Source organism: Sebastes umbrosus, chromosome 8 (assembly GCF_015220745.1).
Source record: "Sebastes umbrosus isolate fSebUmb1 chromosome 8, fSebUmb1.pri, whole genome shotgun sequence".
Classification (NCBI taxonomy): domain Eukaryota; kingdom Metazoa; phylum Chordata; class Actinopteri; order Perciformes; family Sebastidae; genus Sebastes; species Sebastes umbrosus.
Window position 1 is genome coordinate 28,233,861 of NC_051276.1, and position 13,441 is coordinate 28,247,301.

Sequence of the window (13,441 nt, forward strand, 5' to 3'; positions counted from 1 at the left end):
ATAAAAAGTCTGATATGATTGTGACACACAGTAGTAAGTTCATTATTTTTAAGTTGAAGCACTCACACTGACAGTCAGTTTTAGACTGGTAACTTTCAACATCTGGATTTATTAGGACTATGTCAGTCTCTCTACTGTTCATTTCTTTAAATGCTTTTAAGATCAATTACTTGAAATGTAAGTTATAGATGCTCTCAAGTTGAGTCCAATTGCAGTTTGAATAAACTCACCTTCTGTTTAAAAGGCATATAAGTGGTATTAACATTCAATAACATTGCAAATTTCCCCGCTGTGGGACTAATAAAGGATTATCTCATCTTATCTTAACATGATTCAAATTGAAATGTGTTTCTGTTTATCACTATGAAACAGGTCTTAAGTATCTAGGTTGAAACGTTTAGAATACAAACAACTACTATAGCATCTAAGATTACAAATGGTAGTAAGCATGATCGGTGTTATGATTAAGAAGGGTCCCTGGCACAACTCCACAGTTAGAAGCTCAGTTAGAGTACAGACTGCTTAACCTCAGGTTTATGGGACAGCTGCAGTGTAAGAGATGTTGCAGTGTACATCCATACTCCACCAGAGGGGGCAGTGGTGGACAAGAAAATGAGCCCTATAGTATTAACAAGTGGATGAAAATGAACCTGTTGATCTGAGCAGATGTCCTTACTCACCAAGGACCAGTGATCATCTGTCTCATCTCTTAAAATAAAAGCTGTGGGGTTTCAATATGATACTCTTAATATGACACTTTGTGATGTGTGTGTACCTCTCAGTGCAGTCAGGAGTGTTATTTTCACAGTGGATGCCGCTGAAGCCGGCCGGGCAGGTGCAGGTGTAGCTGTTGACGCAGTCGGTGCAGTTGGCTCCGTTCTTGCACGGGTTGCTCTCGCACTCGTTGATGTCCTCCCCGCACTTTGTGCCCCGGAAGCCGGCCAGGCAGGTGCACAGGAAGCCGTTCACCTCGTCTTTACAGAGGCCTCCGTTGCTGCAGGGGTCTGTGGGAGGAGGGGATGAAGGACTTAGCTCAGCGCATGTGTTTTGAGGTCTTTGTAATGAGTCTACAGTGTATTAATGAAAAGAAGTAAAGGGAGAGAGACTGGAGAGCATACTGGGCTTGCAGTCATCGATGTTGCTTTCGCAGTTGCGTCCGGTGAAGCCCGGTTTGCAGCCGCAGCGGTAGCTGCCCAAAGTGTTCTGGCATATCGCTCCGTTGCGACACGGATTCTTCACACACTCTTTGATGTCCACCTCGCATGTTTGGCCTTGGAGGGGCGGAAAGAGGAAGATAAAGTAAACACACCTCTTCTTTGAAATGGTGGCACAAAACAAATACATGTGGGTATCAGGATAAGATAAGACGACACTTAGTTGATTCCCAGGAGGGGAAATAAGTATGTACAGTATGTCAGATGTCTCCAACCAACCAGAGCTAATTTGACTAAATGAAAGTGGCCGAGAGCTGCTCATACCACCAAGTTGTACTTCCCCAATAACAGACATAATTTATGTCTTACTTTTATGGTCCTTTAATAATGTTTCAGCCATCGCAGTCATCACCTCTATTACATTCCCGCCATAGGCGAATGGCTTTTTGTGTTTCGTTAGGACACACAGGTATGCAGACATTATTGTTTACCTTGCCATCCTTCAGGACAGACGCAGGAGAAGCTCTGATAATCCTCCGACTCCTGACACACTCCTCCGTGCTTGCAGGGTTTGGAGCTGCATGGTGCCATCAAGGTTTCACAGTTCTCTCCTGTAACACACAAACAAAACAACACACACACCTTTAATCAAAAATAAATTACATTTAGTGATGTGTTTAACGTTAACTCTCACTGCGCGATATCATGTAGGAGTCATGAACTTGGAGATAACCCAACCCAAATGGACACAGAATCATCTTTCAATCAGTGCTATCAGAGGATTTTAGCCAGCTTCTGTCAGTATTAGAGGCCTGCAGAGACGTTTCCCTATCTGTTTCCATAACACACGGCTCGTACGGGAAGCCGGCTCCAGTTTCCGGCCATTGTGAAGCCATTTGCTGTTCTGTGAGACAGGAAGCAGGCAAACAGGAAATGTGTCAAGCACCCCGTTCCCACCCCGGCACAAGCAAAGGCCTTTTATTACTCAAAGTGCTGTGGATTTTTCCGAAAAGACGACTCGACAAATACAAGAAAATGTGCCCTTAGACTTTCCACCGTTATCTGTTTTGACAAATAATAATGAGATGACATGAAAATATTTTCCACCTCTCTTATCGGGGAATGCTTGGGTATCGCAGAGGAGCAGAGTGAGTCAGAGGTTTGGTGCCTTTGAGGAAGTCTTGCTGTTGAACTTTACTCGAGAGTTATTTCATCCGCCGCACGTTTTTCCTCTTTAATAACTTACAGTACACAGGCTGTGGAAACGGTCAGGACACCATGCCAACACATGGGCGTATCACATATTTTCAATAATATTTTCATACCCGTGTAAGGCAGGACACAGTTGCACTTGTAGCCTGCGACGTCGTCGATGCAGGTCCCCTGGTTGAGGCAGGGGTTGGAGGCACATTCATTGATGTTGGTCTGGCAGTTCGGTCCTGCGGTTAGAACGGACAATACATTACACACACTTCAGTTTAAGATGAAGGTCAAACGGTCAAGTGGCGTGGAAGTTAAGTGTGGTTTGGATGACAAACACACACAATACGAGCCAAAACTTCAACACACATTCATCTACACAAACACTGACCTGTGAATCCCATGCGACAGGTGCAAACGTATCCGCTGGTCATGTCCTTGCAGGTGCCTCCATTCATACATGGGTTGGATTCACACTCATTGTTGTTGATGTCGCAGTTTTTGCCGCTCCAGCCGGAATCACACAGGCATTTATAGCTGACGGGGAGAAAACGTGGGGAAATCTCTAAATGTAGATACATTCAGTGCAGATGCAACGTGCTGGTGGTTCTATAATTAGATTGAAATATGGTTTAAAGAGTATTTCTCTGCAGTGTCTTGGACCAGTTTGTGGATTGCCTCACCCGTTGATCTTGTCCTCACAGTGGCCGTGGATGCAGGGGTTGCTGAGGCACTCGTTGACCTGGGAGAAGCAGGTGGTGTCATGGTAACCTTCTGGACACACGCAGGTGAAGCCGTTGATGCCATCGATGCAGGTGCCGCCGTTGTGGCAGGGGTTGATGGCGCACTCGTCGATGTTGATGTTACACATGGTGCCTACGAGAAAGGAGAGGATACTTTGTTATATTTTCTGGAGGAGTCTTTAAGTGTCAGTTCTCAATTTTGGTGAAATACGTTTATTAGCTTTCTTGCCGAGAGTTAGATGAAATTTCCTTTTTGTGAATAAATTCTATTTATTTTAAAGATATGCATTGGAGATTATTAACAAAATTAAAAAAAATGTATTAAAATAAAAAAATTAAAAATAATGTATAACCATTATTAATTGACAAAAGTTAATTATTATTATTATTATTATTATTATTAGTAATAATAATAATAATAATAATAATAATAATAATAACAACAATAATAATCATAACAGATACAAAAATAATAATCAATTATATTAAAAAAATATAAATAAAAAATATATGAATATATATTTAAAAATTTAGATGAGAAGATTGATACGGCGTACATACAATAAAAGTGTATTGATCTTCTCCTCTAACTTTCGGCAAGACAGTGAATAAAAGTATAGCCCAAGATGTCAAACTAGTCCTTTAAATGATGTAATCACATCACAAACTGTCTTTAATGGTGTATAGACAGTGAAGTGAGAATCATTTCTACAACACCTGTCCAACAGGACCATTTTGAACATTATGTGAATTATTATTTTAAATGCACAACGGCAACTCACACAGCAACGCACAAAGCGGCCGCACAATGAAGTCCATATCTCAGCGCAGCGAATGTATCAATTTCCAGAAACATGAGGGGTTTTAAGTCGCCCTTTGTCGGCCACTTGAAGCGTCGACGCCATTCAGCCTGGTGCCACGCATAGCATAAAGGCAGCCCATTTAGCTTTAAAGCAGGGACCGGCTTCCAAGCTTTTAAAAGCTCAACTTTCAGGAATCTTTCAGGGAATCTTTTCTCCTGCTCAAATCCCAGGTGACCGTGTGTGCCAGAGTGTGTGTGTGTGTCCTCTCTTTGTGCGGGAGGGCAGCTCGCGGTGTCCTAACAGCAGCAGGCCGGGGACAGGGTGGAGCTGGAAAGTGACACCGGTCGAGCCTCAGAGGAGCGTGCTCACTCGCTCGCCATCTGCCACCCTCCCCCCGTCAAGACCTCTCAGTCCTCCGTCCGTACGTTTCCATGCTCCAATCCGGCAACTTAAACACTCATTTTGTCTACTGGTCACCTGAGACGGAAGCCACGTTTAACCCCGCTTAAGTTAACTTTACATTCGCGGAGAGCCTTTCTGCAAATTTAAATGATTCAATAGGTAGAGAGAGAGAGAGAGAGAGAGAGAGAGAGAGAGAGAGTCACCTCCACCACACTAACAAGGATCAACTTTTACATCTTATGCCGACCTTACACCAAATTACTTTTTAAGTGATTTCACTGTCGCAGACATATTTCCAATCTTGATTGTTGAGTGTAAGGTCTACTTGCAAGATAACGTTAGATAGATCGGGGATTTCGTGGGCTGCAGCAATTTCTGTCCACTTGTTTCTCAACAGTTTTTCCTGTTGCTTACCCGTGTAGCCGGGTTCACAGGCGCACTCGTAGCCGTTGATCTTGTCGATGCAGGTCCCATAGTCACAGGGGTTGCTCTTGCAGTCGTCAATGTTGATCTCACAGTTGATTCCTGTCAGAAAAATTGCTTTCAGTATCCTCGAATTTTAGAAGAAAGTTTAATGTTTGCGTCTCTATTTTGTATGTGCGTTACCTGTGGTGCCCTTGGGGCAGCTGCAGATGTAGGCGTTCTCGCGGTCCTGGCAGGTGCCTCCGTTCCTGCATGGCTGGCTCAGGCACTCGTTGATGTTGGTCTCGCACAGCCGGCCGGTGTATCCGGGGCGGCAGTGGCAGCTGAAGGACGCCAGGCCGTCGATGCAGGTGCCGTAGTGGCACGGGCCTGAGTAACACTCGTTGATGTCCGTCTCACAGTGTATTCCAGAGTAACCTGGAAAGAAAGAGGTGTTTTCTTTTGAGCTGATGATCCTTTTTATTACCTTGGTCATGTTTTTATTTTATGTAAATAATAATTTCCATTCCCTTTTTGGAGGGCCTTAAATGTTTCTACTTCTCTAATTTGTTGTATACCTTCAGTGCACTCGCAGGTGTACTTGTTGGGTCCGTCTGTGCATTTGGCGCCATTTTTGCACGGCGTGCTGGCACACTCGTCTATGTCTATCTGGCAGAGGTTCCCAGTGAAGCCTGGAAAAACAACAAGAGGGTGTTACTGTGTGCATGTGAGCATGAAAGAGCGCGGATGTGTGTGTGTGTGTGTGTGTGTGTGTGTGTGTGTGTGTGTGTGTGTACTGTGTTCTCACTGTTTCAAACCAGTCCCACTCATAATCCTGAACCCGTACTATAAGAGCTCTCAACGAATCAGAAATCTGCATGTTAATTAACAACTGCGCAACACTACAAACTCTCTATTTTCCCTTTCACTTCTTTCAACACGACTCCAAAAGGAGACGGGAGAGTGGGGGAACCGATTTGTTCAAAGCAGGGAGGGGGGGGGGAGGCGTGGAGGGAAAGAAATGAGGGAAGAATGAAAGTTGCGAGGCCTCCTGACCGAGAGTTAAGAGACAAAGGAGGGCCTGTCTGCTCAACGCAACGCCAAACTGAGCCCGTTGCCTCCTTTTGTCCCCCAAAACTTTTCCATCACAATGTGCATTCTCCTGTCTTGCTTTCACCCGTTCTCCGCCACCCCCTCCACTCCCTGCCCGCCTCGAAAAAAGAACCAGCTTGACCTTTGACCCTCCACTATTCAAACTTCTTGTCATTCAAAATCAACCAGCAGGCTTTCTCCTTTCTTTCTCCTGGAGTTATTCTCATCGCTGATATTTTCGTCCCGTCTCCCCTCTGTCACATGATGGTACAGTCCGAGGACTGGTAGGATGTTGTCTGATGAAGAGATAACGTTCTACCCTCCCCTCCTCCTCTTCCTCCTCCTCTACTACGCCACCGCAGGAACACACAGGTGGTTTAAGCTATAAAGACAGACTCAGTTGCAGCTAATCCGGTGAGGAAATATTTGTGTGGCTGGCGGCGAGCTGATTTCTCCCAGTGGACTTGTGCTAGAACCATTCACTGAAGACTGCAGCGTAGACACAGTGGAGACATGCATACAGGTGTGTTTTCAGTTACACACAAACTGTGGTTAGAAAGTATCAGGGGCGCAGAAAAAGAAGAAGTTAATTCAAAATAATATAAATTTGGTACCACTTTCTAATAATCGGTTTTGAGTCAGATCTACTGGCTTTATTAATGGATAATAAATCATTTATTAATGCTTTATAAATCACTATTAATAACAGCAACTTTACAACTGAACTATTAATGATTACCAATATTTATAACAGTATAATTACCAAAAAGAAAGGATAAACACCCACCAAAGGGCATTGCCATCGTTTATAAAGGCTCAATAGTAAATAAATAATTCACTAAAGCTTTATAAATCAGTTATAAGAGAGTAATAAGAACACATTTTTGGGAGTGACAGACTATGAAAAATCCCTTTGGCTGTTCTCTTTGGTTATAATGCAGTTATAAATGTTGGTAATCATTAATAAATGGTTAAAATGCATTTTGGTCCAGATCCTCCTGCAGCCTTTTTCCAGGAGGTCAAATGATCAAATCAGTAATTTTTCACAACCTGGCAACACAAAAGTTGTTTTTATTAATGGCTTAAAACTGATCTGTGAAGCGTTAGTAAAATATGTATTAGCCAATATTAAAGCCATTTAGGGCTGCAACTAACGATTATTTTCATTATCGATTAATCTGCAGATGGTTTTCAAGCAGGGCCGGCTTAAGGCAGAGACCATATAGGCGGTCGCTTAGGGTGCCATCTTCTATGGGGGCGCTGGTCGCCCTCTAAGAAAATAAATATATATAGGTTTTAAAAAAATGCCGGTGGGCCGACCTTCCTCATTTTCTGCATTGATGTAACATATGAACAAATAAATAAAGAAAGAAAGAAATACACTTTTCACCCCGGTAACTTTCTTGCATTTTCTGCCCAGCCGCACTTATTTGATAATAAAAGTGTAAATTGTAGTGAAACTGACACACTTTTAAGCCAATAATATCAAGGACCAATTGTTTATTTATTATATAATAAATACAGTTATTTATGAAAATAAAAATCTTAATTAGTGTTGCAGCCGCTCTACAGGGGGCTCCAAATCCAAATCCCGCCTAGGGCAGCAAAAGGACCAGAGCTGGCCCTGTTTTCAAGATTAACTGATTAATCATTTGGTATAAAATGTCATAAAATAATAAATAAATGTCCATCCCAGTTTCTCAAAGTCCAAGATGATGTCTTTAAATGTCTTCTTTTGTCCAAAACCCAAAGATATTCAGTTTAACATGATATATAAAACAGAGAAAAGCAGGCTGAAAACATAATTTTCTGCCATTTTTGCATGAAAAACTACTCTAACAATTAATCGATTATCAAAATAGTTGCTGATTATTTCTCTGTCGATCGACTAATAGATTAGTGGCCTAATCGTTGCAGCTCAAAAGCCATTATAACCCAAATCGTATAAACTTTCTCTTCCTCTGAGCCCCATTTATTTCTCTAACCGAAGAGTTTGTATGCACAGTACTTGTTTTAATATGTATATTAATAAGACATTATTTAGAACCTATAAACACTTTATTAAGGGTGACTGTCTTATTAGGAAGTGGTACTAAATATCTTTTTGTGTCAGTCATTTTTTTTACTTATATCTCACTATGAAGTACGCAGCCTGAGACAACATATGATTTTGGCACAGCCCTAGAAATGAAATGCTAACCACACACAAACTACTCAATAAACAATAAACAAAACAGCCAATGTCATAAAATAGAAACTTCAATGACAAAAACAGTGTTGCTGTTTGCAGGCCGAGAGGGGAAAACAACACCAGTCTGCCAGTTTTCCAGCAGCGGGAAAGAAGCCCGAAAAAAAAAGAACCCTCAGCGGTACAAATTGTTTTTTTTGCCAAGATGTGATGCAAACGTTACGTTTCTTCACAGTTCAGCTACAGTGCCCCATGGAAGAATTCCTTCAGAGGCACACACATGCATCCACACACAAAAGCTGAACACACACACACACACACACATCAGCCAAAGAGGGATTTATCCCCAGACTGCTGGAATCAGACATTTCAATGGCTCTCAGTGGGGTTTCCATGGCTATTCCATGTACAGAAATAATAAGAGGGGACCCTCGCCTCGGGCCTGGCTCGCAACGGGGACAAATTTACATCTCAAGCAGGGCGGTTAAGACCCCCTTCCCCTTCTTTACCCCTCCCTTCCTGCTGCAGTATAACGGTCTGTGCATCTCAACACCAACCCCCCACCCCCCTCCATCTACCCTCCCAAAACAACACTTTCACCGCCACCACCACCACTTTGTGCTGCTTCCTCACATAACCCTCTCTCACTGTCACACACAGTTTTCTTAGGCGTTAAGCTCTTGTGTTCACTCTTGTACCCCCTCTATCAATTCAAAAGCTTCCTTGTTGGGGTGTCTCTCTTTCTTTCTTTCTTTCTTTCCTTCTTCCTTTCTTTCTTTTTCCTCTCACCAGGAGGAATCCTGCCTCGCTCCACCCAGGCCTCCTTTGATCCACCCGACTCAGAGCTTACTCTATTTTCCTTCCCCGAAAAAGAAAGAAAAATCACTTCCACCTCACTGATCCCAATGAAAGAATGCAAAACAAAAAAAATTGGGGGAGTTTGAAGATCGTTCCTTTTGCTTTCTTCTCTTCTCTCTATCCAAGATTCAATAGTTGCATTCCTTCACCCCGGAACAAAACATCAATACCTCACGTCCAAATAGTGTAACTCCAATGGCATTTCTGGTAAGAAGGCTGAAGCAAAACAACTAGCGGCCCTTAAAAATAGACCAAACGACTACCTCATTCGCCATCACAACACAGGAAATGTCATTTTACAGAAGCAGCTCTGCCTGCTATTATTAGCTCTCCCTTGTTCCCAGTCACAATCAGAAAGTCTTGTTTAGATCCACAAGTTTCTGCTCACTCATCAGACTTTGCAGAAGGGATAAGAAACTTGTTTCAAAAGTTCAAACTTCCCCGAGCCTCTCCCTATAGATTTTTTTCCTGCGTTCGTTCTGGGCTACCCGGGCCTGCGTAAGCCTGCCTCAGGGCTGGGATTAGTGCCCGTCCAGGAAGGTGTTTGTGTGTGTTTGTGTTTGAGTGAGAGAGAGAGAGAGAGAGAGAGAGAGAGAAAGGGTAAGGTAGAGAGAGATCGACCTCTGTGCCCCCTGGCCCCACGCCTCCTCCCCCCCTACCTCCCTCCCTCCTCTCCCCTCCCTCCTCCGCGGCAGCGCGGCAGCCTCACCTGTGGGGCACTGGCAGTGGAAGGCGTTGATCTTGTCGATACACTTGCCGCTGTTCAGGCAGGGGCTGTTGGCGCACTCGTCCGTATCGATCTCGCAGAACTCCCCCTCGTAACCTGGCCAATTAGCAAGGGAGGACCAGGAGGGAGATGGATTGGTTAGACGGAGACACAGAGAGAGGCATTTTCACACTGCTGTTATATAAATATACTGCTGTAACTGATTTTAACTATTCACAGAGGCTATATGAATAATAGTAGAACTGCAATTATTTTCTCTATATTGAAAAATGGCCATCATAATTATTTTTAAGGTGACATCATCAAATTGCTAGTTTTGTCCAACCAACAGTCCAACACCTAGAGATACTCTTCACATAAGACAAAGAAAAGCAGCTAATTCCTCATCAATTATAAATAGGGCTGACCCCTATCGAAGCCTCGAACGTTGCCATGGTAATCGACTAATAACTAATAAAAATGTATAAATCCCCAAATAGCCTATGAAATAAGGACAAGGATAAGGACATCCCACAACATTATTCATTATTCATATTCAACAAAAATTATTATTAGTTATTCTCAGACGAATATCACTTTGCTATGTGTAGAGATGCGTTTGTGTAAAGTAGGGCGACAGCGGCACTGTCCCGAAGCTTCGAATACCTTTGAATATTTTGTCACCAAAGCTTTGAAGAACAAAAAATGGTATTCTGGACAGCCCTAATTATAAAACAGTAGCCGATTATTTACTAATCAATTAATCAACTAATCGTTTCAGCTCTATTTTTGAGAATAATCAATTAATAGTTTAGTTGATAAAGTGTCAGAAAATTGAAAAAAATATTACCGTCACAATTTCCCAGAGCCCAAAGTGACACCTTAAAATGACTCATTTTATCCGACCATCAGTTCAAAACCCAACGATTTTCAATTTACACTCATGTAAAAGAGAGAAAATCAGTAAATCTTCACATTTGAGAATCTAGAAACAGTTTTTTTCTCTTTATAAATGACGATTAAACGATAGTGAGTCCATGTTTGTAAGCCTTGATTTACTGTAATTAAGCAATATGAAGGTAAACAAATGGTTAAAGAAAGTCCACTATATTTATATTTTCATAGACTGTATATAAGAAGTGGACGTAGTCACCATGATGTTACCCATTGGTTTGTGCACTACAGTTTTGAAGAGTTTTTTTACTCTAAATGGGACCATTATTTACTAAATGAACATCATGCTGTATTGAAGAAGACTTTAAACTAGCGATTGAGACCATAAACTCATGTTTACAATGTTTACTGAGGTAATAAATCAAGTGAGAAGTAGGCTCATTTTCTCATAGACTTCTATACAATCAGACTTCTTTTTGCAACCAGAGGAGTCGCCCCCTGCTGGCTGTTAGAAAGAATGCAAGTGGTTGCCGTCTGGTAACGACAAATTCTGTGTGGTCGTGCCTTGGGACAACATGAAGAGCTTTGAAATGTGTTAAATGTCACTACAAGACACGGTCCAATAGCTAAATACCTACATTTTCTGTAATAAATCTCTCACAATATCTTACCTGCCATGCAGATACAGTGGAAGTCTCCTATTTGGTCCAGGCAGGTGGCCTCATTCATACACGGGTTGGACATGCACTCGTTGATGTCCAGCTCGCAGCGCGCCCCCGTGTAACCCCGCTGGCACTTACACGTGAACGAACCCTTGGTGTTCATACACTTCCCTGCGTGCTCACACGGGTTGGAACCTGTTTGAACAGATTAACACTTAATAACTTCACCTAAACAAGCCGTCATGTATGCACACGACCTAACAAGGAGCAATTTGACTGTAAAGACATGACAATGAGATGATTTGGGTGGTTTAGCGAAAGCCACGGCTGTGTGTGATTACGACAATAATACCTCTGAGGGTGTTATTTACTGTGATTATGGGCACAATTACGGGCACCGAAGTACCCATAATAACAGGAAAGAATGAGCTTGTGAAATGCTGTTCTTGACAGTAGTAACTGTTGAAATGTGCCTTCAATTATTATGCCTTCGAGAGCTTGCAGGTCAAGTGGTGTGAGTTTTACCCAGTGAGCACTCGTCAACATCCTGATCACAGGAAGCTCCTAAGTATCCTGAAGGACAGGTACAGAAGTGATTCCCGCTGACGGGGTTGGTGTCACAGTTGGAGCCTTTCTGACAAGGGTTGCTGATGCAGGCGTCGTCCAGCTGGCACAGCAGTCCTGGTACACAACACAGAAGATGCACTTCACAATACTGGACTGAACATCCTCCCGTACAGTATAAAGTATTCAACAGATGTACGACTATAAGTACACATGGATGTATTTAGTTTGAAAAACCACAAAGTTAACGTCAAAGATTTTATTTTATTTGTGGAAGAACAAGGAGGTTAAAAAAACGTCCCTCCAGCAGAACAAACTGATGGACGGCATCACATTAGCATCAGTGAGAAGTTAACTGAATGTCAAAATGTAGAAATTATATAACGTGTCATTTGTACGCTGCAAAAAAATATATACCTGTGCGGCCGTGGGGGCATTCGCAGTAGAACGAAGCTACGCGGTCATGACAGGTGGATCCTTGGTGGCACGCGGCGCTGGCACAGTCATCGATGTTCTCGCTACAGTCGTCCCCAGTCCAGCCGTTCACGCACACGCACTGGTAGCTGCCGTAGGTGTTGCCGCACGTGCCGCCATATTGGCAGGCGTTGGGCATCAGCAGGCACTCGTCAACGTCCTCTGTGCAGAGCTGACCTGTGGGAGGACCAGGGGTCAGAGGGTTCTGATTAAAGTGATAATAAACTTTATAATAACTTCTCTACACAAACCTGTGAATTCTGGTTTACACTGGCAGTTGTAGGTGTTGACTCCATCTACACACGTCCCTCCGTTATGGCACTCGTGACCTGGACAGTCATCTATGTTTTGGTTGCAGTTTTTTCCTGTAAAACCTGAAACAAAGAGAAAAACATAAGTAACAGTCTCCTAACGGGGGCTTCAGATTTTCAGTTACTCCACCATCTCTATTTACAACAAAGGGAGTGAAACTGACTACAGTTAAATGTGGTCAACTGTCTTTTTCTTCTGAAGAACGAAGGCAGCTTTACCCTCTCGAGGTCTGTGGTAACGTCGCCATGTAATAACATCCACACTGCTATACAGTTACACAAGAGGCAGCCACTGGACTGTACATGTGGCATGTTGGGTAATATAAATCAAAAACAGTTCAAGTCATCACGTCTTTTTGGTCATCTTCATCAAAACTTGATGATGTTTTCTTAAACAACTGTTTGTTTACTTCGGGATTCATACAGCTAATAAAGTTGACGCGATTATAACGTGTAAATGCAAATTCGTTTTAATGGCACTAATTTCTTTAAGGCTTTAACGCAAAGTTTTTAGCTTATAGCGGACTCAATTTTAAAGCTACAGTGAAGATACTGAAGATACTGAAGATACTGAAGATACGCGATCGGACGGTAAATAATGCTCCAAACTTGCACAAGAGACTCCATTTGTGTTTGTTTAAATTAATTCATTTGTTTTTTATTTATCCCTGTGGTGTTTTATATGCCAATATGGTGATATAGAGGTAGGTGACGTGCAACAATGGTCCCTATCTGGACTTGAATTTGGGATGTTGTGATTACATACATGCCCAAATGGAGGCATTTATTGTTTAGCGGAGGCATGACATGAGTGGTTTGTCTACAGGAGAAGAAGCAAAAGCAGGCGTCTTGATTTTGTCAAAGTGTATTCATGAAAATGGTTTCTGTTATTGCATCTTTATGGTGTTTAGAATTATGAAACATGAGGAAAGTATGAAACAAACAAGGCACCCTGTGGAGATTTCTTCTAAACAGTAAACATGTTAGG

General features: G+C 42.5%; 1 protein-coding gene across 2 annotated transcripts in view; it reads right to left on the reverse strand.

The window, feature by feature from the left end:
• Nucleotides 1–13,441, reverse strand: part of LOC119493069 (neurogenic locus notch homolog protein 1-like) — a 50,181-nt gene that overhangs the window by 16,418 nt on the left and 20,322 nt on the right. For both annotated transcript variants that reach the window (XM_037778085.1, XM_037778084.1), the window contains exons 5-18: nucleotides 12,394–12,516; nucleotides 12,086–12,319; nucleotides 11,630–11,785; nucleotides 11,114–11,299; nucleotides 9,552–9,665; nucleotides 5,283–5,396; nucleotides 4,909–5,142; nucleotides 4,717–4,827; nucleotides 3,038–3,230; nucleotides 2,746–2,891; nucleotides 2,480–2,593; nucleotides 1,646–1,765; nucleotides 1,119–1,271; nucleotides 776–1,004 (exon numbers count right to left, since the gene is read on the reverse strand). In XM_037778085.1, the coding sequence (XP_037634013.1) occupies nucleotides 776–1,004; nucleotides 1,119–1,271; nucleotides 1,646–1,765; nucleotides 2,480–2,593; nucleotides 2,746–2,891; nucleotides 3,038–3,230; nucleotides 4,717–4,827; nucleotides 4,909–5,142; nucleotides 5,283–5,396; nucleotides 9,552–9,665; nucleotides 11,114–11,299; nucleotides 11,630–11,785; nucleotides 12,086–12,319; nucleotides 12,394–12,516 (2,227 nt within the window). The remainder of the gene's footprint in view (nucleotides 1–775; nucleotides 1,005–1,118; nucleotides 1,272–1,645; nucleotides 1,766–2,479; nucleotides 2,594–2,745; nucleotides 2,892–3,037; nucleotides 3,231–4,716; nucleotides 4,828–4,908; nucleotides 5,143–5,282; nucleotides 5,397–9,551; nucleotides 9,666–11,113; nucleotides 11,300–11,629; nucleotides 11,786–12,085; nucleotides 12,320–12,393; nucleotides 12,517–13,441) is intronic.